The 24450-nt window shown below is 41.9% G+C and overlaps 4 protein-coding genes across 4 annotated transcripts; 2 read left to right on the forward strand and 2 right to left on the reverse strand.

Moving 5' to 3' along the window:
* Positions 1-410: 410 nt before the first annotated feature.
* On the forward strand, positions 411-6045 carry LOC127785412 (uncharacterized). The gene is made up of 13 exons (XM_052312852.1): positions 411-565; positions 700-852; positions 972-1108; positions 1205-1354; positions 1755-1856; positions 2182-2346; positions 2533-2643; positions 2752-2849; positions 3054-3177; positions 3405-3494; positions 3904-3948; positions 4814-5134; positions 5578-6045. The coding sequence occupies exons 1-13, from the start codon at positions 481-483 to the stop codon at positions 5605-5607; spliced, it is 1611 nt and encodes a 536-aa protein (XP_052168812.1). The 5' UTR covers positions 411-480; the 3' UTR covers positions 5608-6045.
* Positions 6046-7992: 1947 nt separating this feature from the next.
* LOC127784828 (protein GAMETE EXPRESSED 2) lies at positions 7993-15362 on the reverse strand. Its single transcript, XM_052312219.1, has 15 exons — positions 14438-15362; positions 13726-14052; positions 12843-13043; positions 12186-12265; positions 11980-12118; positions 11489-11815; positions 11235-11356; positions 10514-10734; positions 10203-10430; positions 9865-10100; positions 9510-9742; positions 9025-9178; positions 8772-8917; positions 8556-8647; positions 7993-8372 (listed from the first exon to the last, which is right to left on the reverse strand). Exons 1-15 carry the CDS (start codon positions 15189-15191, stop codon positions 8270-8272), a joined length of 3363 nt encoding a protein of 1120 aa, XP_052168179.1. The 5' UTR covers positions 15192-15362; the 3' UTR covers positions 7993-8269.
* Positions 15363-20094: 4732 nt separating this feature from the next.
* Positions 20095-21358, reverse strand: LOC127784963 (uncharacterized). Its single transcript, XM_052312390.1, has one exon. It carries the CDS (start codon positions 21255-21257, stop codon positions 20460-20462), a length of 798 nt encoding a protein of 265 aa, XP_052168350.1. The 5' UTR covers positions 21258-21358; the 3' UTR covers positions 20095-20459.
* A 1713-nt stretch (positions 21359-23071) lies between these two features.
* LOC127783776 (uncharacterized) lies at positions 23072-24083 on the forward strand. Its single transcript, XM_052310942.1, has 2 exons — positions 23072-23081; positions 23230-24083. Exons 1-2 carry the CDS (start codon positions 23072-23074, stop codon positions 24081-24083), a joined length of 864 nt encoding a protein of 287 aa, XP_052166902.1.
* Positions 24084-24450: the final 367 nt, after the last annotated feature.

Consider the following 24450-nt stretch of genomic DNA (forward strand, 5'->3'; position numbering starts at 1 on the left):
CGCTATTATACGCCTTGTAAAAAGAAATAGGAAGGAGTACCATCAACACTTTTGGGCTTTCCAGCCGCATTTGTCTCGCGGACTTCAGTAGGCCGTCGACTGCGTCGAGCTACATCTCCACCGGCGGCCCGGGAGACCGCGAGTCCGGGCCGTGCACGCGAGCGCTATGGCTATGGGCCGCATCGCGCTTATGGGCCGCAACGTCTGGTTTTTCCCGGGCCTTTTCGCGGATTCGCCGGTGGAAAGCGTAGCGGTGGGCGCCCACGGGGAAACACCGAGCACGAGGCCACACGAGATAGGCTGCAACTGCAAGGGCCTGTGCCCTCCTGGGGCCCACGAGTCGGCGAGACGGCAGGTCTTACAGGTGGGCCCCACGTGGCAGATTCCCCACATCACTTTCCCACCTTTCGCCTAGGAAAAGCCGGCCGTCGCCGTCTCCCGCCTTCGTCCTCCCCTCCAGCCGCCGACCGACCGAGCGCGATGGCGGCGGCGCGGCTCCGGCTGCTGTCCGCGGGGCTCCTCTCGCCGGCGGTGTCCAGGGCGCGGCACTCTTCTTCCCTGCAGGGTACTACTAGCTCGGCTGCTCTGCTTGCTGTGTTCCTCTCTCTCTCTCTCTCTGCCTTCGAGGCGTTCGACGTAATGCCGACGCGGCGGTGGCGCTGATGATCGGTTGGTGTGGGGGGTGGCTTGGTATTGCAGGTCTCCGCGCGCTGTCCACGCTCTCCACTACGCTCGGGTCCGGCGCGGGGGAGGACGAGATCGAGCGCATCCGCCGCGAGTTCGAGGACGCCAAGCGGAACTACCTCAGCATCCCCGTCGCCATCAAGGACATGGCCAAGATGAACCCGCAAGGTCTCAGTGTTTGTTCTTTTTACTATCCGCATCCGCTTCTTCTTGCTGTATGAAAAAAATAAGGTTCTTGAATCCGTGCTTGGGGGATGTTGCTTGGTTCGCCTTTGCTGGGTTTTCAGGCATTTATGTGAACAAGAACGTCAAACTGGATGACCTGCAAGTCTATGGTTTTGACTATGACTACACGCTGTCCCACTACTCCGAGCACCTGCAGTGCTTGATCTACGATCTCGCCAAGAAGCACTTGGTCAATGAGGTTTGATTGTTCGTGGCTTTAGTGGCTTACTGGCCTTTCCAGTCTTCTGCATGAGTCACGCTGTTGTGGGTTGTGAGCGGCTGATGTTTTGTGCAGTTGAAGTATCCGGAGAGCTGCTTGAAGTATGAGTATGACCACGGCTTTCCCATCAGGGGGCTCTATTATGACAGATTAAAAGGTTGCCTTTTGAAGCTTGATTTTTTCGGGTCTATCGAACCAGATGGTTGCTTCTTTGGGCGGCATAAGGTGATACATTCACTCATTCATATTTTTTATGTTCAAATGTAAATAAGTATTTTCTTAATATAATCTTATAATTATGTTAGTGATTGGTTGCCTTGTACTGGGTGACTTTTGAATTCAAGCTGATCCAGACAGAATATTGAGAGCTGAATTCTCCTTTAGTCTTTCATTGATCTGAAAGTCTCTGGCCCTGGGGTTATTTGATATTTCTGTGCGCACACTGTTTTGAGTCGATGGTAGATATGGGACCCTCTCCTTAAAAAATCCCATAGTAGTTTATTCATCATTATGGAAAATGTTTTTCATGCCTGCCATTGTCTTCAGCCAAAGCTTTACATTATGGAAAATGTCTTTTTTTTTTGTCAATGACTTACTGATTCTTATCAGTATGTTTCTTGATCAGCTGAGTTTGAGTGAGATAAAAGAACTCTATGGCACACGGCATATTGGCAGAGATCAAGCTCGCCAGCTTGTTGGGCTAATGGATGTCTTCTGTTTTAGTGAGGTACTTTTGAATCGATCCAAACTTCCTCTCACGTTTACTTTATTATCTTCTATTCATGTTGTAGTCTTTCACTTCTGGATTAGGAAAGTACTATCAATGCCCTACTAGAATTTTGTGGACTAAGTAGTGTGGCTTTCAGTTTTCAACCCCCTTGCCTAGATGTTTGCGCTCTTCTATCCATTGTTGTATCATGTAACAACATTGAGAGTTATAATTCACTCAAATGTACCATTGAAATGTCACATAATTTGTTTATTTCATAGAATCACTGTGAGACTGTATCACAAAATTTAACTGGATTTTCAACTGTTCCTAATCTTCACAGGCATGCCTTCTTGCTGATATAGTTCAGCACTTTGTAGATGCCAGGCTGGAGTTTGATGCATCCTATGTATATGAAGACGTAAACCAATCGATTCAGCATGTCCACAGAAGTGGTCTGATTCACAGGAAAATTCTTTCTGAGCCTCAGAAATATCTGATAAAAAATGTACATTACAAATATTCTTCTAAGCATATTGCCTTTCCCCCTCCCCTGCATTTGCCTTTTTTCTAATTATTTTTTATTTTTGCAGAGCAGTGCTTTAACATTCTTGCCTTTTGACTTTCGTTTATTCAATGATATTCGTTCACCAATGCAACTCTCTGAGACCATTGCCTTCTATGTGATCCACAGAGCCAGGTCTTCCGTTTCTTAAAGATGCTAAGAGAGAAGGGGAAAAACCTATTTCTTCTCACCAACTCACCTTTCTACTTTGTGGATGGAGGAATGAGCTACTTGCTTGAGGTCCTTTCTAATTGATCGTCCTTGTAATATGGCAAATCTTTCTCATAAGGCCATCATTTTGTTCACTCATACATTTTGATTTGACTTGTCAATTATTTGATTGAACAGGATGAGCATTTTGATGGGAATTCCTGGAGGGAGCTCTTTGACGTTGTCATTGCGCAGGCAAATAAACCGACTTTCTATAATTCAGACCACCCATTCAGGTAGATCTCCATTCTTCGAAAGAAACAAGAAATGAATTCAATACTTAGCAAAATTATGGAGTTAATGGTTTCATTTACCATTTCCACTGCTGTAATCAGTATTATTGTTGCTTAACCTTTAATGGTTGATTAACAAGAAAGTGTTCTTACTGTGTCTACTCCAATAATTATGTATTCTTAATAATATCTTCTGGTTACTCATAGGGTATATGACACTCAAAAGGATACACTAGCTTTTACTGCAGTTGACAAGTTTCTGCCAAATGAAGTTTATTATCACGGTTGCTTAAAATCATTTCTGCAGATTACAAAGTGGAGAGGCCCAGAGGTTTGTTTGGAACCCACATCATTTTTTCATTCTTTTTTATTTCCATTTCTGCTTATCATTAACCTTTCTGTCCACAGTGATATTATTTTCCATTAACCTTTCTGTCCACAGGGATACTAATTTCCTTTATCAACACACTAATTTTCATATTAAACATATGCACCTCCTGAAGTTAGGAAATTTTCCATTCAAGTCTATCATCTCAAGATGTTTTGGCCATGCTTTAGGTTATATACTTTGGTGATCATCTTCTCAGTGACTTGAGAGGGCCTGCAAAAGCTGGCTGGCGAACAGCTGCTGTAATTCGTGAACTTGAGGTAGACCTTTTCTTTTTGTTGGGATTTACGTCTAAATACACTAGAAAGGAGTGCGTTAAATTCAAGTTTCATTAATTTAACATCAAGATTGACTAGTAACCTCTTAGGTTTTCTTGAATCTTGACCCCTGTTGGTACTAAAGAAGTCGCGTGCTGATGATAACTCATTTTAAACTAAGAAATATATTAAAATCAAACATAATATAACAGGAAGTTCTAATTACCAACCCTTTGATGGTCTTGACCTTGAATAATTTGGGATAAGATGTTACATGGCTTGAAGTTTGTACTTAAAGTGAAAGATCTGAATAATTCTCTTTGATTCTCTTGACGAATTAACATTACATGTCCATCCAATACATATAGTTACATGTTGTACTGTGTATAAAGTTCTATCTTTATCACTTCAGGATGAAATAGAAATCCAGAATGGTGACAGCTACCGGTTCCAACAGGTATATACCATCATCGCCTCTCATATTTAGAAAATGTAACTTAATTTCCATAGAAGGAGTGTGCAAATCAATATGTTGTCCAGTACAATTAAGCCAGATTAGAAATTGAAAATGTTAATCCGTTTAAATTAAAATTATGAAAAACAAAGTATAAAACCTTGTATTACCATATAATATATGTAGGGCAATTATTTTTTTACTGAAACTGTTTGTGAGAAAAATGCTACATGTTCTAAAAACAAGTGTTTATTTTAGTGTGTAAAAAGTGCTGTTATAATGACTACCATACCTCCCTTGTGTGATTAAATAGAAGAATCTGCCCAAAACAGTCTGGTTTCTTGTGTTTTTGGCTTTTGCCAAGGGGGGTTTGGTTTGCTGTCCAAAAATTTGGGCTGCAAGCTTTGACTCCCCAACTATCAGTGAAACGTTTTCCTCTAGTTGGTGGTATCTATAAGCAACATATAAAAGACCTTAACTCTCTTATCATCCTTGTTGCTTGGGAGATTTGGAAGCACCACAATGGATGCGTCTCATCTCAACACAACCATTTCACACTCCAACTTTAATCTCTTGAAAAAAGGGAATATGTAGCTGTATTTTGAGACAGAGGGAGTAGTAAATAAGGCACTTGGGCATGCAAGGGTGATAAATCTTTAAATATATCCACCCTACGTTCCTACCAGCTCATAAAATACGATACACAGACAATCATTTGCACCACAACTTTCGTCCTACAGAAGGATGGTATTATCTTTGTTTACCAGTTTGTATGATTTGGTTCCTCTATCAATATATTGTGACAGTCCATGATTTTCCATCTACATGGATGCTTTGTCAGGTTGCTTTAACTAGTCTTACACTGCAGGCAAAATTAAGTATAATACATGATCTACTTGGGAAAGTTCATGCAACTGTGGTTAGCACTGAGAAAGGACAAGTTTACCGAGCATTGCTTGATGAGTTGAATGCAGAAAGGCGTCAATGTCGATCTGCGATGCGAGATCTTTTCAATAGCTCTTTTGGTGCAACCTTCCTTACAGATACTGGAAGGGAATCATCGTTTGCTTATCACATCCATCAATATGCAGATATTTACACCAGCAAGCTTGAGAATTTCTTGTCATATGCCCCTGAATCATGGCTCCATCCACCTCATGACATAAAGATAATGCCACATAATGCGAAGGTAGCTTATATTTTCTCCCATATGTGGTATTTATATCCACCTGATTAGTTTCAAACTTTCAATAACGGGTACTCTTATGATTATTTTATTTGGTTATTTTCAAACTGAAGCTTGGTCTTTAATTTTTACTGCTCAAGAAATACAATGCATACTGTTTTCGATAAATATAGGGATCCATAACATTTGGTAACTTCTTATACTGTTTGTATGTTTTATTTTCTCCTATCTTAATGGAATTCACTCTTTCAGTCAAAATAAGAAAAGGAATTTACTCTTTGGACGGCAGCAAGCTAGAAAAATCCATTGAAACTGAACACTTGAATTCACCAGCCAAATAGCTCCACCATTTTTATCCAAGTATATTTAATATGCATGCTGAATTGCTGATGTATTGAAATATCGAGTACCACGTGCTGATGCTTTTTGAACATTCCATGTTATAGGTCCCAGCGAGTTTGTTCAGTGGCTCGTAGCTCATTCTATCCATTTCCGATGGAGAACCGTAACACCCATTATGGTTTCTGTGTCCGACCCGAGAGTATGAACTGCCATGCCACTGCATCTGGTTAGCTGATGAATAAAGCTTGGGTACACCCAACCCAACATACGTGGCGCCAACTCAGCAAGATGTGGCTAGTGCTGCGATTGACAGAAGAGAAGTGATGGTTGTTATGTTCTGTACCGTTATTTGAGGATGATTTCGGTCTGACAGGCGTGGTTTTCTGTTTCCAAGACATCCAAAGGACTAAACAACCAACCAAATGATGGTTGCTAATAAGAATTGTTTTCCAATCATCCATCTTGTTTCTCATTGTTCTATTCTCCTTTTGGATGAGATATGTAAAACACACATGATTCGTATTCCGTTAACAGTAAAATCTCCCAAATTATGGGTAATCCTTTTCCTTCAAGCTTCTTTTGAATGATCAGCAAGCAAGGAATGGATAAACATATACAGTATTTGAATTTGACAGCTTCTGACTTCTGAGGTAGTATGAACTTGTAACAACGAAATGCCACATTGCTGTTGCAGTGAATGTTAGATGGTATGCCAGTAAGCCACTGCCATCTTCCTGTTGCAGTTGATAAAATGGCACCACTTAGGGCTTGTTTAGTTCGCGAAAAGAAAATTTTTGGGTGTCACATCGAACATTTGACCGAATGTCGGAAGGGGTTTTCGAACACGAATGAAAAAACTAATTTCATAACTCGCCTGGAAACCGCGAGACGAATTTATTAACACTAATTAATCCTTCATTAGCACAGGTGGGTTATGTAGCACTTATGGCTAATCATGGACTAATTAGGCTTAAAAGATTCGTCTCGTGATTTTCATACAAACTGTGCAATTAATTTTTCATTTTAGAAAAACTAGTCCACGCTATCCGGTGGGGACATGATAGCTTTCTCATCCTCATCCACCCGTATTCTCATACACCCGATCGCTCTGCCTCCGTCGCCATCCTTCTTCTCGCGGGTGCCGGGTAAGCACCTTGCACTTCGACCATGCCGGCGTGACGTCGTCGTCGTCGTCCCCACCACCGCCACTTCCTCCTCCTCCTCCACTGACACCCGCGCCGTCAGTGGCGGCGGCGACAACGCGCACAGGCGCTCGTGCCACCTCACTCCCCTCTGTCTCCCTCTCCCCTCCAGTCTCTCTCTCTCTCTCGGGAGAAGGCTGAGAAGGCGGAGACGAAGCCAGCCGAGAGGAAGGGGTCATCGTTGTCGTCTCCGACGGCCGAGGAGGATGACGACGGCGCGGCCTCGGTGAGGTCGCCCTTAAGCTCACCTCCCTTGCCGCGCCTCTCTGGCTCGCTGCCCTCGTCGGTCTTCTCATCGGCTAGGCATGGCGCCCGCGCTAGGCTATCGCCGTCGTCAGGGACAGCGAACAGCCGCCGCCGGTCACCCCTGCTCTGCCTCCACCTCACGTTGTCGAGGACTTCCGGCCGAACCTCACCACCTTCTGCGTCCGCGCCATAGTCTTCTCCATCAGGTATCAGTCGTGATATCTCAGTATCAGGCCTGGTACCCACAAGTATCAGGCATGGTACCTAGGTACCAGTCGGTACTAAGGTACTAGGTATCAGGTACCCAGGTATTTATGATATCTAGGTACCAAGGTACCATGTACCAATTGATATCCAGTTGGTACTAAAGGTACCAGGTACCAGCTGGTACTAAGGTACTAGGTTCCAGGGGAACCCACCTGGAAGCTCACGGAAAGAAAGGAGGAGTCACTTAAAATATACCGTTCTAACGGGATCTTGTTCTATAGTCTCCCTCTTTTCATTTTACCTATATTTAATGCGCCATGCATGTGCCAAAGATTCAATGTGATGTTTTTGGGAAAAAAAAATTGGGAACTAAACAAGGCCTTAGGTTAGCTTTAGAATATCGCAAACATTTAAATCTTTAAATTTATTTTACTTGCTTTTATATTTTTCAGCTCAAGGCCATTTCCTCACTCAATCAACCCATTCACTGACCGTCCGATCTAACATGGGCGGCCTAGATTCGAGAGTCAGCAGCGTCGACGGGTACGTTTCATACAGGTCCCTCACTTATCTCATATCCTCGTTTTCCAGACCTCCGGCCGCCATGGCCTCGAGCAAACTCATTCCACGGCGAGCCGGCGACGGCGACCCAGAGTGGCCGCCGCCGACCAAGGCTTCGGCGATCAGGTACGATCTGCTCTTCTTCAACCTCCATCCGTTGTAGCGAAAATCGATCTATGTGTGTCCGGTAGCGGTTCACTCCCCGGCCGGGTCACCGCGAGATTCAGGTAAACATTAGAAATTTCACCAAATAGAAATATTAGAGATTCAGGTAAATATTAGTTCATGACAAATAGAAAATTTTATTTGATTTGATTCTGTTCATGTAGAGGTAAGCTATTGTTTAATCTGAGGGGATTTCGCTTGGCATCTGTCAAACTAAGAAAAGTGCTTCCTGTTTCTTTTTTCTTGACATCTAGATAATGGATAAGAACAGAAAATGAGTCTAAAGCTACTTTAAAGCTAGCTAAACTGCTTATACTCTCTAGATCTGATCAACTGGAAACCTGACCAAACCAGAGAAATGTTATTCTATGGTGGGCATTGAGCAAATGGAGCTTGATTGGAGCGAGCAGAAGTGCTACTTGTCCTTGTGTTCTGCAAGCTGGTCATCTTGATCTCCATTGTTTCTGGACATAGTTAACGGCTGCAGCTCCAGTTCCTGCCTGCGTGACCGAGGTGACCTGAGTATCCAAAACAAATGGCAGTTAGACACAAATTCAATCACGCACCGATGATTCATGGGATCTTTTGTTATCATGTTGTGCCTAGCAGCAAATTGCGAAATCTGAAGACTATACTCTGCTGATGCTAGAATGAACAGCACAAAATTCTGAACATGAAACGTGCCTACACACACTCCTTACCTCTGCCATAAACTGGATCTGTTTCCACCTGAGGAGAGCACGGTTGCAGGTGCAGACAAATATCCAGCATCATCTGACGATGAGGTGCTCGTCTTTTCACATTGCAGAACATGGGCAAAATAAATTCTCCGAAAGTTTGTAGATGGAAAGGATAAAAAAAAAAGGATATGCAGATCCTGGTGAGCTGGTGAAAGTTTCAGAAAGAAATGTACTCACATTTTGATGAGACGTGGTCTTCTTCAGCTTACGTGTCTTCTTGTTGTGATTTTTTCCCTTGCCTTTGAGAGCACAGATGCATTTTAAGATGTAATACAGAAGAACACACCCAAGGGATAGCTCAATTGTTAAGGCTGTTCTCAACACTGAAAGTATTTGTAACACGGAGAAATGGTCAGTACAATTTGGTGGATGTAGACATCTAGTGCAGAAGGTTGTGCTAAACACAAAAACCACCAGCATGGACACTTACAAAGATCTCTTGACTTCACAGATTTCCTTATGAGTAGACGAATGGTCTTTATGGTGGACAATGGCGTCCCTGATTTCATTGAACAGTCTGGGTAGCATCCAAAGTATCCCAGGTCATTTACAATAATAACTAAGGTTGTTTCATTGCTTCGACCCTGAAAGAGAAACATAACCCATATTTTAGTCTGAACATTCTCCTAATCTCCTGTGGGGCATGAAATATACCATTTTAGTCTGAACACTTAGGTAATCATTCACAAAGTCAGGCACCAATTCAATCTTTCCAAAAAGCAGTTCATTTGGATTGTCTGAAAAGTTTAGCTTTCCTGAAGTGCAGTAACAGATATGCAATTACAAAGACACCTATGACTTATGCAACGGACTGCATAATTTACCTGGCCGAGGAACACCATATTCACTCAAGAAAGGAGACAAATAATTCATGGAATGAACTAATGAAGTGACCAGAGAAGATAAAATATTTACCTGGTAGAACAACCGCTGCATTGCATTGTTGCAATCAGAGACACTCCCACGGAACCTGATACCAGCTACTCTCAGGACTATGCGATCAGCACTGGAAGTCTGAAGGGGCTGCCAACAGTTGTTCCCTTCAATCTTCACCTCTGCAGTGGCGACGATACCAGCTGTCAAGGTTACCATGAGAGCTCCTTCATGAACTTCTAATGAGAGAACCAGCTGAAGATGGGACTTGTTCCCTGCAAAACGAATGAGAATAAAGCGAGCTAAGTTAATCTGAAAGGCCAAAGAACAACAGTTACATGTCAAAGTAAGCATGATATTCCTCATCTACCAATAATAGAAAGAGGTGATGAAGTACCTGGGAAACTCTGAAGATCTGGTTCAACAATGGAGGACTCAAATGGATCCCTTTGTTTGTCAAAGATTTGATATCCTTCAATTGATTTTTTCCCACCCAAGAAAATCGATTCTGGAGCTAATATAACTGGTGGATCGTTGATTGGCTCTACGAAAATGGGTACTTGAGCATCTTCTCTTCCACTCCTGCTCATGGCATAAATCTTTATAATATCATTTCCGTAGAAGTCTTCGTTTCTGCACATGGTGATAGAATTATGATCATTAGTAAACAACTATATTGACCCTTGTGAAATAAATCCTTGTAAGACTAGGAAGATTCAGATTCTTGATTACTACCCGATATACTTAACAAATTGTAGCGCTCCATTTATTGCTTCGACTGTTCCGTTGAATATCAAATCTTTGCCATATCTATCTCCTGTGCTGATTGAAAGTACGTCATATGATGTCTGATGAAATTTCATTGGCATAGGAGCAAGAGACACATTTCCAGACTGCGCTTGTAGCATAACAGAGATATTTTCTGCTGCATCTGAATATGCTATCTTAATCCCTGGAAACCCACTGCCCAAAACATATCAGCAAGTGATTAGTTCAGAAATCCAAACAAAAGAAGTGATGATAGGTCGGGAGAAACAGCTATTTACCCGAATTGTGGGGCAATCGTGTCTTCAGTAGCATGTAGCTGTTGGGGTAAAGAAATAAACTGGGGTGGTCTGCAGAGAACTGATATGAACACTGTGCCGTATGCAATGTTGTCATGCTTGTCGAATATTATGTACCAAAATGTGTCATTTCCAAAGAATCCTTCGAAAGGTGTGTACCTAAATTTTTTTTGATTGTATTGTAGGACTGACCCATGAAGCGGCTTCAAAAAGGTAGGCACAAAGTCATCATGAATTCCTTGTTTTTTTTTTTAAAAAAAAACAAGGTTATCATGAAATCGAATTGGTGAAATTAAGTAATGGCATGATGAAGTAACTGGAATATTACTCCGATCCACATATTAAAAGACTTTTTTTTGGCTAGATTTATAGTATATTTTAAGTTGGAATATTACTCCGATCCACATATTAAAAGACTTTTTTTTGCTAGATTTGTAGTATATTATAAGTTGTGTTGTTAAAGTGTTAACATGTACAAGACTAATATATCGCATGAGAAAATTTTGTGGTTATCACTAAGAAGTTATAGATAGTTTTGGGGCTGAAAAGACGCGAATATTAGGGAATGACCTAATATCAAATAATTAGAAAGGGTACGGCTTCGAAAAGCCCACCACTTTGTGAAGCTAGCCGAAAGACCCTTGGGTGGTTCTTAGATAGTTTTGGAGCTGATCTGGGGAATTAGTTGACGGCATGGGCTTACCGGATAAAAATTAACTACAGCTTGGCCTCCTGCAATGTAGTCATTTGACAATACATCAAAGGAAACAGATTCATTCTCCCGTACTGAAATTATATCGTTTTGAACCGTGGAGAAGTCTTCATCTGCATGAGATATGTTTTTTTTCAGCTAATCATAGCTATTTAACAATTAAACAGAAGTATTGATGCTCAAATTTTTCTATGATTTTTTTTTGAATTTAACTATGAATCTCATCTGACCAACTGAAATGTTACCTTGAACAACATGCACTTCGAATGGGCAAGGTTTCAGTTGTGCATCCTCAAACTGAATACAAATTCTATATAAACCGGTATTTTTCGCCACATAATAAGTAGTATACGATCCATCTTTGTTGTCAACAAACTCCCCTGCGGTGAAGCTTGGCGCATTCATAGGGGTTGTACTATCTGCAGAGGTTAGCTGAATCCTCAATTTTGATGCCAAGTGTATCATTGGATTCATGAATGGATCAACAAGTTGAACAACTACTTCATTGTGGACTGAAGTTTTGACTTTACGAACGAACGTGACAACTGTTGATAAATCGGTGCTAACTACACCTGCAAGTAGAAAAATGTCATATGGATAGCTAGCATCCTGAAATTGGTTGTTTTGAGCTGCAAGTTAAGGTAAGATGTGATGTAATCATTGGAATTGCAAATGTCTACTGAATCACATCAATATGAAATTGAATTACTAAAAATATACAAAAGAGGTATCAAACCTGTGGAAACTGTCATTTTATAGGGATTTCCACTGTTTATCACTATGTTCCCACACTGAACCCAAATTTCATACTCCCCAGCAAATTTAGGAGTATATGAAACATTAAAACTATTTGGTCGCATGTTTCCTGAAATAATCTGAGGACACAGAGTGTATTTTAGTAACCATGTCAATAAACAATCAAAAGAGGCAGAGAAATAGTACTTTTTCCTGATGGCCAGTAGGTCCTCCACTGAAATGTCCTCCCACAAATGTACTGAAATGTCCTCCCACAAATGTTTCCTCTGCAAATAAATTTAGTTGTTAGAACATACTCCTTATGTCCTAAAATTAGGCGTGTTAGTTTTTTACATGGTATTAACTTCTTTGATTCTTTCATACTCCATCCATCCACAAAAGTTACACCTATTACTTTTGTCACTAAGACCAAGAAAAAATTAAATCATTTTGGATGTTACAAAATCAAGGAGTGAATGTAAGCATGCAACTAATGAGTATTTAGATGACTCCTTGGGTTCTAATTAAATATTTAATTTATCTCTTCATTTAAGTCTCGAATGCATAAAGACTACAAATAGGCCGGAACAACTTATTTGGAAAAACTTAAATGTGAAATATGTCTAACATTTGTGGATGGAGAGAGAGTAATATATTATCATCATCTACAGAGTTAACATCGTGTCAAAGTACTTTCAAATATAAATATATTACATTTGTGACACTAAACATATAAATTACTAGTTTAATATTAGTCAAGAGTAACATATCTTGATTTTCCTAAACATACGGATGCCATATTGGGTCAGAAAAATACTTCTTTTTTCTAGAAAAATATAAGATCAAATGGTTTGATAGCATTACCATTTAATTCTCCTGGAGATATGGTTGAATTTACACTAGCACCATTTTTACTCAAAATCTGTACTTTCAGCCATGCGGATTCAATTGGGGAAGGATAGCTATAGTGATCCTGCAGGTAAACCATAAAATGTGACACTGAACCGGCAACTGAATGTGCTAAACCAGATCCATTAGCAAAACTGTTTGAACCATCGCAATACCCTGTTCAGATTGAACTAACGAAGAGTTAGTTTTGTGATTAATTAGCAAACGGATAGTTGAATATTGAGAAAAAAAAACAGTAGCAACCTCTTAATTTCATAAAACCCCAGGTTTTGAGGTACTTGTAACACAAACATCTAAGTTCTACTATTTGTTTCGAGAAACCCCATGTTTTAGGGCAAAATGTTTCAAGAAACCCCATATTTACTCAAATACTCATAATTTAAATATTATATATGATTTTTAGTATATGTTTAAGCACCAAATACACATCTCATCCTATATAATTTATCTTTTTCCTCACTCTTGAGTTGCACAATTGATAAAAACGCAACATAACCTCATTAATAATGGCACATTAACATATTATTTATACCTATAAACAATCATACTACCCATGACCTATGCTCGTTAAAATGAGGCTAGCATTTATATATACTCAGAAATATCTCGTATTATTTTTTTCAATTATTATGCATAAATATATTAGCCAAAAGCGATGATATAAGCTTAAACATGAGGTTTCTTGAAACATTTTGCCCTAAAACTTAGGGTTCTTCGAAACAAATTGTAATACCTAGAGTTCTGTGTTATAGGTGCCCCAAAACCTAGGGGTTTCTGAAATTCACTCCATAAAAAATGTACACCATGTTGAACATCACAAAATGCAGAAGAAAATTACCTACAAAAACATTATACACGTAGTCCATGTTGGAGATCTTTTGGTTCAGCTTAGGATCGAAAATTGTGAGAACAAACTCTCCAGGATCCACAGCTTTGAAAGAGAGCAGCCGAGTTCCATCGTCCACAACCTCAATCAGTAGATCTGCTACCGGGACGGACAAATTTGTGGCTCGTTTAACTATTCTAGCATCAAATGGATGGATATCTGGAACAGCATTTCCAAAATAATCCTTCTGATGTATGAAAATCTCCAGCTTGGAAAATATCTGCAATACATTAGTCCCATACTTCCAGCTGCATGTGCTTTTAGCTATATCAACAGGGCCTGAAAGAAGTTGATAAAGTTAACTAAATTACTCAAATCCCCACAAAATTATGCATCTGACCGCTAGCATATATTTCCAGCATAATATACTACCACAAATTAATTATGAATTGTATTTCTCGCCACATACAACTAATTTGGTCAAATACATAATCACATAATCTCCAACTCTCCCAAACAACACATATTTTTACTCAAATTTTGCAAATATGTAAATGAATTAGAAGTCAGAAGTTGGAAAACTCGGTATTTACAAATTCTCAAAATTGGCTACAAATCCGCTGCTTCTCATAATTTTAAGCTCCCCTAAACCATGAGTTCTATTATCAATTATTTTTTTAAAAAAAATACTTTGAGAAACTGAATAAGTAGCACTGGCGCTAACCTGGATTGACGGTCAGTAACAATGGCGAACCACGCAATGTGTTGTCATCGCTCTGAACCCGGACAAGGAACGCTCCAGCAACAACCGGAACAAACTCAAGGCTGATGCGTCCATCTTCCGCCCATCCATTGTACCGAAAATCCTTGAATTCCACGATGGCGCCATTGCTACGGGACACCGACACCTTCAAGTTGCCATTGCCGCCGGGCATGTCGGCCCCTCGCGCGACGCCGTTGCCGAACGCGTCCCTGAGAGCGACCGACACGGACGCCTTCGATCCGGCGACGCACGCGCCGGAGTAGGTCCAGGAGGCCAGCGACGCCGACGGGTGCACGCCGGCGGCGGCGACCGCGAACTCGAGCGTCGACTCGGCGACGCCGAACCGCTCCTCGCCGACGAGCACGACGAAGTCGCCGGCGCGCAGCGGCACGAACGTGATGTTCCAGGCGGCCGGCTCGCCGGCGTGGTGCGCCGCGACGTCGGCGATGTAGGTGCTGTTGCCCCGCCTGCCGTTCACCGTCGCCGTGAACGACAGCGACCGCCGCGCCTCGTCCCCGGGCGGGAGGTCGAGCGGCGTGATCTTGATCACCGCGGTGTCGCCGGCGACGAACGACGACCTGTAGTCGAGCCAACTGAACGCGAACGACGGCGGCATCGGCTGCTGCGCCCGCGCCATCGACGCGCGCCGTGCTGCTGCGACGACGCAGAGGAGGAGAAGCCAGAGAGGAGGCAAGGACGAGCGCGGCGAGCCCATGGCGGCCGGCGTTCTTGGCCGGTGTGGAAGGACGTGGAGGGCTGCAGGGTGGATGAACTCCGACGACGGTGTCACTGATCTGCAAGTTTCTGCAACTACATCCCCTTACAAAGAAGTTTTGGCAACTGCAAGGCGGCAATCGGCCTGCAAGTTTTTGCAACTGCAACTCTGCAAGACTGCAACTGCAAGGTGGTTTCCCTTAGCACGTTTTTTAAACTGCTAAATAGTGTTGTTTCGTGTGAAAACTTTCTACATAGAAGTTGATATAAAAATAATCAAATCAATCCATTTTTCAAGTTTTTAATAATTAAAATTTAATTAACCATGTGCTAATGACTTTTCTTGTTTTATGTGCGCACTTAATTTTCATCCTTGTTGGAGAATCAAACAGGGTCGTAGACAGTGGGCTAGTGTCCATGCCTTGGCCATCAACAATTTGAAGATGGGAAAATTTCATCTCTGTGCCTTTATGGCACCTTAAGTTTTTGAAAGAAAAAAGAGTCACGAGTCATTCTCTGTTACCATTAGGGCATCCTCAATGTGTAAAAAAGATAACCTTAAGCAATTAATGCTGCAACAGTACACGACTTTAAGCATTGTGGAGCTACACCATAAGCTTTATGCTAGCAAAAACAACCTTAAGCTTAAGGTATGACACAAGAGAATAAAATACAATTGTTACACTGTTTACAACAATAAAATATACACATCAGTTCAACCGCATTGCTTCTAGCCGTTGTGGCCGTTCCCGCTACACTACTAGCCATTGGCTTCATTTGCTTGCCGCTGATTCCTATAAAACATATGTAGAAAACCCACAAGTGAACGAGCAACACAACCTGATTCATCCATTTCACCACACCATACATGGATCCTTTCAACAAAACTTTTACAAATCTGCTCAATCAAGGTTCCTCAAGCCAAGCAACAGAGAGTGATGGCCCAAACCCTCCTCATCCCCAATTTCCCACAAATTTTCCCCAATATTTGAGACCTAGTTTTCTACATAATTTTCATCCTTTTGGTACTCCAACCAACTACCAGCCATATAGCCACCCTCCTCCAATCTTTCAAGGTACTCACCGACAAGATTATTATGGGCAAACAACTCCATCTAGCTTTCCAGGGGTTCAACTTCAAAAAAGTATGGTATGCTCACCTAATCAAGTGTATGGATTTGCAGCTAGTAGATCATAAGTTGGGATGCAATATAATTCATCACTTGGGGCTGCAGCCAACAACTCTTCCCATGGATCAGAGTCAGCTTCTCCAAGCCTTGCAGGGCAGAAGGAGAAACAAGTAGTTGATCTTGAAGAGGGAAGTGATAGCAGTGAAGAAGGAAGAAGGGGGATACGCATCAATTGGACCAAAGATGACAACATACGACTGATGAGTTCTTGGTTGAACAATTCCGTTGATCCCATAAAAGGCAATGACAAGAAATCAGAACATTATTGGAAGGCAGTGGCTGCAGAGTTTAACACCAATATGCCTAGTAATGGGAACAAAAGGACAGCTAAGCAATGCAGGACACATTGGGATAACGTGAAGAGAGATGTTACAAAGTTTTGTGGATTTTATGCTAAAGCTAGAAATACCCTCACTAGTGGATACTCTGATGAGATGATAATGGAGAAAGCCCGTGAGTGGTACAAAAGTCGAAACAACGATAAACCTTTCACCTTAGAGTACATGTGGAAAGATCTCAAAGATCAACCAAAATGGCTTAGAGTCCTTGAACAATCTAGCAAGAATAAGAGAAACAAGATTTCTGAATCAGGAGCATATACCTCATCATCTAATCAAGACACTGAAGAGGAATCAGTGAGCAAAGAGAAGCGCCCTGAGGGGCAGAAGGCAGCAAAACAAAGGCAAAAGGGGAAATGTGAACCATCACATTTGGGGGACAAGCCAAGTCAAAATATGATTCTCTTTCATGAAGCTGTTACAACTAGAGCAGCAACAATTCTAAGATTAGCAGAAGCAACATTGGTATCAGCAGAAGCTAAAAAAGAAAAGGCAAGAGCTAAAAAAGACAAGGCAAAGGCGAAGAAATACAATACATACTTAAAATTGATGGAGAAGGATACATCAAACTATAGTGAAGAAAAATTGAAGAGACACGAAGATGTGTTGGACCAATTAGCTAGAGAATTAGCCGAGGAATAAAAATCAGTAGCAATGTCGTGTGTAAACAATTCTAGGAATCAGTAGCAAGCAATTAGCAAGGAATGATGCCTATTTTATAATGCCAATGTTCTTATCATATATTAGAATCGTGTGTAACAATGTTGCTTGTAATGTGACCCTATTTATATTCTGCTCTATTATGGTAATATCAATATCAATGTCAATGTCAATGTTGTATGTTACTAATAGGGTATGGAATTACAACATGCTGAGAGAAATCACCTTTCACATGGATCTAGCTGTAAATGTTTTGTCTCCTTCCATGACCAAATCTGCTTATTTTACATCACTTGTACCGTGCCTGTTGTAAACCTGACAAAAGCAAAAGATAGATGTTGGAACACTGCCAAAAGTATACATATCTATTGAAAACCTGACAAAAAGCAAGAGCTAGCTGTTGGAGCACTGATAAAAGCAAAAGCAAAATAGAGCTGTTGTAAACTAAACAAACTAGTTGTTGGAATCTAGCCGTTGGAATGTATCATCTACAAATAGGTGATGTGGTTCAGCAGGACCAGTCATCCTCATTTCCTTCAACTTCATCCCAACAGCTTTCCTCCCACTTTCAAACAAAATGTCCAGCGAGTCACCAAACCAATCTAGTCAGTCAGATGATTCTAGCTCTAGTGACAATCTTGAAGGGTTGATGTGGGAAGAAATCGATGATCCTATGGAGGCTGAGATTGAAGCTGAGATGGAAGCTCAAATTGAAGCTGAACTTCAAGCTCAAATGCAAGCACAAGAAGCTGGTACTTCTAATCGACGTAGAGGCTACAACCGGAGGTACATCAATAGAGATCATGCAGAAGACCACAACAGATTGTTTGCTAAATATTTTTCTACCAATCCTTTATATACCGATAATCAGTTCCGTAGGAGATTTCGCATGAGAAAGCATTTATTTTTTCGCGTTGTTGAAGCTCTTGGCATTTGGTCCCCATATTTTCGTTTACGACGAGATGCATTTGGGAAGGTTGGCCTATCACCGTTGCAGAAATGCACATCTGCCTTATGCATGTTGGCATATGGTACACCAGCCGACCTTATGGATGAGACTTTTGGGGTTGCAGAAAGCACAGCAATGGAGTGCATGATAAAATTTGTTCAAGGTGTTAGACACATATTTGGTCAACAATATCTTCGCAAACCTACTGAACAAGATATCCAGTGTTTACTTCAACAAGGTGAGGCGCGTGAATTCCCCGGCATGTTGGGTAGTGTTGATTGCATGCACTAGGAGTGGCAAAATTGCCCAGTTGCATGGAAGGGCCAATTCACGCGTGGTGATTATGGTGTACCCACTATCATGCTTGAAGCAGTTGCATCTGCTGACATATGGATTTGGCATGCCTTTTTTGGTGCTGCTGGTTCTAACAACGACATTAATGTGTTGGATCAGTCACCATTGTTCACTGAAGTGCTACAAGGAAGAGCTCCTAGTGTTCAATTTACTGTCAATGGGTCAGAATATAACACCGGATACTATCTAGCTGACGGTATTTATCCTGAGTGGGCTGTATTTGTCAAATCAATCATCAGACCTCATGCTGACAAGGCTAAATTGTATGCACAACATCAAGAATCAACAAGAAAAGATGTGGAACGGACATTTGGGGTTTTGCAAAAGCGTTGGGCCATCATCCGTCATCTAGCAAGGATTTGGGAAAGGGATGAACTAGCTGATATCATGTATGCGTGTGTTATTTTGCATAATATGATAGTTGAGGATGAGAGAGACACCTACGAGATACCCGATGACAACACATATGAACAATCACAAAGATCTACACAACTAACAGGATATGATCATGGTCCAATCCATGGATTTGCATAGGTCCTAGAGAAAGACAAGAATATTCGTGATCGATCAACACATCGACGTCTCAAGGCAGATTTGATGGAGCACATATGGCAAAAATATGGTGGTCAGCAACAATAAAACTAGAGTTTATCAGTCCATTATGAACCTTGTATTTTTCTTTTTTATTTAAATCATCAAAATTACTTGTATTCGTAATTGAGAAGGGATCCCTTAGTACTAGCCTATTGTATGACCTCTGCATCACTACATCACAAGCTAAGAAGTATGCAGCAGTACTATTGCATTAATCCCTCGACGGAGCACAAGTTACTTTCAAAACATGTGTATTGTTTCTCAGTTTTTTTTTATTAAGATTTGATGCCGCACAACTAAACGCTCAACCAAAAATCCATGGGAAGGTGAAAGCAACGATTCACATGATGCAAACATAGTTCATCTTCCTGGCAAGACTTGCACAACCAAAAACAAATCATGGATTTAATCACCCGATGGAACGTAAGCAAGAACGTGAAGAAGAAGGGATCAATCACCTCATCCCTAAAACCCTGACGGAGTCGACGCGTACTCGTCAAGGCACGGACGCGGAGGAGCACGGCAACGTGGACCTCGTCCAGCAAGGCGACCACCGCCAGACCATCAGGCTCCATGAGCACGACGCCATCTGCAGGCAAGGCCATGGTGGCGCAAGGTCGGAGTTGCGGCACGGCGAGGTGCTCCCGCCGGCCGCAGATCTCGGCGACCAGATAAGGCATGGGCAGGAGCAGCTGCGAGGTAGACGTGGCCAAATTTCCGCGCCACCGCTAGAGAAATTCTGCCGCTAGAGAAATTGGGGATCGAGTGAAATTAGGGATCGGGCGGAGGAACTGAGGACGCTGATTTTTTCTCGCGCGAATGACTCCATGGTTGTAGATAGGTGTCGATATTTTTTTTACATGGTGGGACCCACCGGGACCCACTTTAACACCTCCCACTCACACTAACCATTGTGAAGAGAGACTTAGCTATTGCTACCTGCACTGGGCCCCACCTTATTGTCCCCGGTTCACACATACATTGGGCTTGCCCTTACACTTGAAACTGTCAAGCAAGAAGAATGTTGACAGCTTGATAGTCAACATTCATCTTTGGGAGTGCAAATTTGTTCACCTTTAACAACGGGAGTTCATTATTTATTTATTTTTATACATATAGAATTTTCATGAGCAAACATAAATTTATAGACACTGGCATGGTGGCAAATTCAACAATTAATTTTCTTATTTCCCATGGCCAGAACCAGAGCCATAGCCATGGCCCTCACCATAGCCTGAGCCTGAACCATTTCCATATCCATTGCCTGAACCTTTACCATATCCTTCGCCATAGCCTGACCCTGATCCTTGGCCATGTCCTGAGCCATGGCCTTCACCATAACCAGATCCTTGACCATAACCGTGGCCCTCACCATGCCCGTCGCCATATCCTGAGCCAGGGGCATTCCCTTGACCATGGCCTTCACCATGCCCCTCACCATATCCTGAGCCAGAGCCATTTCCTTCACCGTAGCCTTCGCCATGCCCCTCACCATATCCTGAGCCAAAGCCATTTCCTTCACCATGTCCCTCGCCATACCCTGACCTTGTGCCTGCTCCATGGCCAGAGCCATAACCTTGACCTTGACCTTCACCTTCACCTTCACCTGTTCCTTGACCTTGATTATAACCAGATCCCGAACCAGCACCAGAGCCAGCATATGAGCCTGCTCCAGAACCAGCGCTAGATCCAGCTGATGACCCTGCGCTTGAACCAGCACTCGACCTTGAGCCAGACCCAGAAGCAGAGCCTGAGCCTAAACTCGAGCCTGAGCCTGAGAAAGAACCTGACCCTGAACCAGACCCAGAGCCGGAGCCACCGGCGCCACCACCTATGCCTATACTAATTCCGGTACCAATTCCAATACCACCACCGCCACCAAGGTCGATGCTTAAGTCTTTACGAGAAATTCGACTCTCAGATGCAAGAACTAGTGTAGCAAGCACAACAATGCCAAGAGCAAAAGTCTTCATATGAGACATTGTGAAACCAACAGTAGGATTATTGTAGGAACCCTAGTATTGCTTCAATGTTTTCAGATGTGTGTATTCTCTAGTTTTCTTCCTTGCCTCCAACAACTCCTGGACATGCAAACACCAAGAGTGCAGTGGTATTTATAGAATCCAAAAGAGGGCTTCCAAAAATAATGCTTAATTTAATTTGTGGCAAGAACCTGTGGTAGTGGCCATTGGACGGCAGATTTTGTTCAGTGGCACCTAGTGGAGCAATGGTGGTGTGCAGGTGTATGGCCCTTAGTGCATAGATAGTGAATTGGAGTGACACGTTTGAACTTTGAAGCATCATGCATGATACTAGCATTAGTAAAAAGGAGCACAAGACCATGCATGCATGCTGCAGATTTTACACTTGCACGCTGTACAATATTTTTCTTTAAAAAGAAATACTTGGAGCATGTTGTAGCATATGCACAGATAATAACATGTTCAACATATGATTATTTCACGTTAAGGGAGGCATGTTATTGTTTCACAGATGCCATTGAATAGTTATTAAAAAATATGAAAAGTTAATTGACAACATATATTATACGATGCCATCACTCTACAAGCATGCATTGCTGAACTTTATTTTTCTTAGTGTTCATCAAAATTTCCATGAATGTATAAAGGAGCGGCATAAATATATATATGGATCTACATCGAAATATCGAATTTTATAATTTTGTATCAATTCCAATACCACCACCGCCACCACTAAGGTCGATGCTTAAAAAAGTCTTTCCGATGCTTAAGGCCTTACCTAATAATCTGCAAAGATAAGTGAAGCGACTTTTGAAGCTCAATGAAGCATGGCATTGGAGGTTTCCAGAAGCTCTTGCTTTTAGTTGGATTGGTAATCAGTGCAAGTTCGCTTGTAAACCTTATCAAGCTGTTGGCCTGTTGCAAGTCCTTTTCATTTGTCAATTTCATTTGTCAATTTCGATTGTCAACTCTGTAGTTGACTTAAATGATTTTCCTTCTTCCATGATCATCTTAATTACCGTTGCCTGAGTAGTGGATATTCTTTCTTTTGACATTAAAGTAGCTAGATGTTCAATTACGCGGTGAACGCTCACATGCACACAAATGTGCACATACAAAAGAAAAAAAAAGAAAGTTCAACTGACAGTTAATTTAGGATTTTTTTACATCATTATGTTGCGCTTTATGTGTAATTGACCTATGATCGAAACCTTGTTGTTGATCTTGATCTTAGAGTAAGGTATTTCAACTTAAGTTGCAAGTCAAGCATTCTGAGTACAGATTTTGTAATAATTAACCAACATATTACCAAATATTATTGATTCTTATATATGCTCCTTTAGTTAGTAAAATATATATCATTACTGAGATATCCGTGTTTCTATAATAGTTACAACTTATCAATATTTTCTAAAAAAAAAACTACTCCCATAACTGAATTTTATGGTAAATTGTAATACTCTTATTCTTATAGGATACCTACAAAAGTTTTTATTCAAGAGAACCATAAGTGATGGGTTATCACTTATCCCTCAGTAATGCATGAGGCTAAAGTATTCTCGGTACGATTGTATCACCTTGGTGTAATTGCTTGGTTTAAATAAAATGTTTCATTATAAAAAAAAGGTGACATTATAATGGAAGTGATTCACTACATCAAAGTAGAAAAAAAAAAAGAAAGTTAATGTTGGCAATGTTTTTTTTTCTCAACAGAAGTCACCAGTGGCTAAATTATGCGGATATATATGTCCACAAACATTTTGATTTCTCAAGAAATCCACTCATATACACCAGTCTTCATAGCCAAACTATACATGAGCACTTGTAAGAATCAGCTGATACATCAAACCTAATTATAATTGATGTAGTTTCAAATCATTATGTATGGTCTACCTGTATGCTAATTTCTAACATGATTAATAGAGAACCAAAGCTCACAGTAACCACAACAATCAATTGTGAACTTGCCTAGTTCTAGACTCAACTCTAGAGGCTGCACTTGATCCTACTCTAGACCCCGCACTAGAGCCTGCAAATGACCCAGCATTACAACCTGAACTAGAGCCTGTAGAGGATGATGTACTTGAACTAGCTGAAGATCCAGCGCTTGAACCACTTCCCAATCTTGATCCAGAGCCAGAAGTTGAAGCCGAGCTTGAAGCCGAACTTGAGCTAGAGCTACTAGTACCGCCAATACCAACTCCAGCTCCAAGCCCAATCCCAAGGCCGCCTGAGCTTGACCCTGAACCAGAAGCTGAAACTGATCCAGAAGCTGATCCTAAGCCTAGACTTGATCCGGAGCCAGACACAGATGTTGAACCGGACCTTGAACTTGAGCCAGAACCACCGCCACCTAGACCAATGCCAATTCCAACTCCAAGTCCAAGGCCAAGGCCTCCTGATCCTGAGCCTAAACCAGACCCCGAACCTGACCCTGAGCTAGAACCTGAGCCAGATCCCGAACCTGAACCTGAGCCACCTACTCCTAAACCTATACCAACTCCAATCCCAAGTCCACCCCCAAGGTTAATACCAAGGTCCTTCCTTGCAAAGCGGCTCTCCCCCACCGGAGCAAGTGATGCAGCAACGGCAACCAAAACTACAAAAGCAATGGACTTCGTGCAAACCATTGTACTATATTGTTTGCGACACGCAACAGCTACTATACTTCGTGCTAGTAATGGAGATGAGATGATGCAGGTGTTTGATAGACCTCATGGGAATTTATACATAGACAGAGATCAGTGCAAGATTGAGCTAGCGATGTGGCTGGTAAAGGTTTCACAGAGTGGTGTAGTTGAGTTGTGCTTGCGTGTTTGCTCTTGAGCGATCGCGTTTGCCTCGCCGTGTGCCTTTTTTTTCGCCGAGATCGAGCGGTGAGAATTCAGCACGAGTGGTGATCTGTGGACAGTGGCGGATCCACCATGGGGTCTCTGGGGTCTCGAGACCCCACTATCCGTATTGTAACCATTCGAGATCCCATGATGACCTCACTAAAATTTTATGTCATACATCTATTAGAAGAGGGGGCTATAATTTTATATGGTTTGTTTAGACCCTCCTGTTAATCTTTTCTGGATCCGGAGATCCCGCCATTCCGGCCGCCGGCCGCGGCCGTGTGTAGTGTAGCTAGTGCGCGGCGGCTGGTATAGTCGTCGCTCCCGGCGAGTGAGCCAGCTATTCTTCAGCGCTG

Source organism: Oryza glaberrima, chromosome 9, assembly GCF_000147395.1.
Source record: "Oryza glaberrima chromosome 9, OglaRS2, whole genome shotgun sequence".
Classification (NCBI taxonomy): Eukaryota; Viridiplantae; Streptophyta; class Magnoliopsida; order Poales; family Poaceae; genus Oryza; species Oryza glaberrima.

Coding starts and splice junctions, on each gene's coding strand:
- LOC127785412 (XM_052312852.1), top strand. CDS start 481: ATGGCGGCGGCGCGGCTCCGGCTGCTGTCCGCGGGGCTCCTCTCGCCG. Junction 2,644..2,751: donor GAATGAGCTACTTGCTTGAG/GTCCTTTCTAAT, acceptor TTGATTGAACAG/GATGAGCATTTTGATGGGAA. Junction 3,949..4,813: donor ACAGCTACCGGTTCCAACAG/GTATATACCATC, acceptor CTTACACTGCAG/GCAAAATTAAGTATAATACA.
- LOC127784963 (XM_052312390.1), bottom strand. CDS start 21,257: ATGTCTCATATGAAGACTTTTGCTCTTGGCATTGTTGTGCTTGCTACA.
- LOC127784828 (XM_052312219.1), bottom strand. CDS start 15,191: ATGGGCTCGCCGCGCTCGTCCTTGCCTCCTCTCTGGCTTCTCCTCCTC. Junction 11,357..11,488: donor CGAAGTGCATGTTGTTCAAG/GTAACATTTCAG, acceptor TATCTCATGCAG/ATGAAGACTTCTCCACGGTT. Junction 10,101..10,202: donor CAATTTGTTAAGTATATCGG/GTAGTAATCAAG, acceptor CACCATGTGCAG/AAACGAAGACTTCTACGGAA.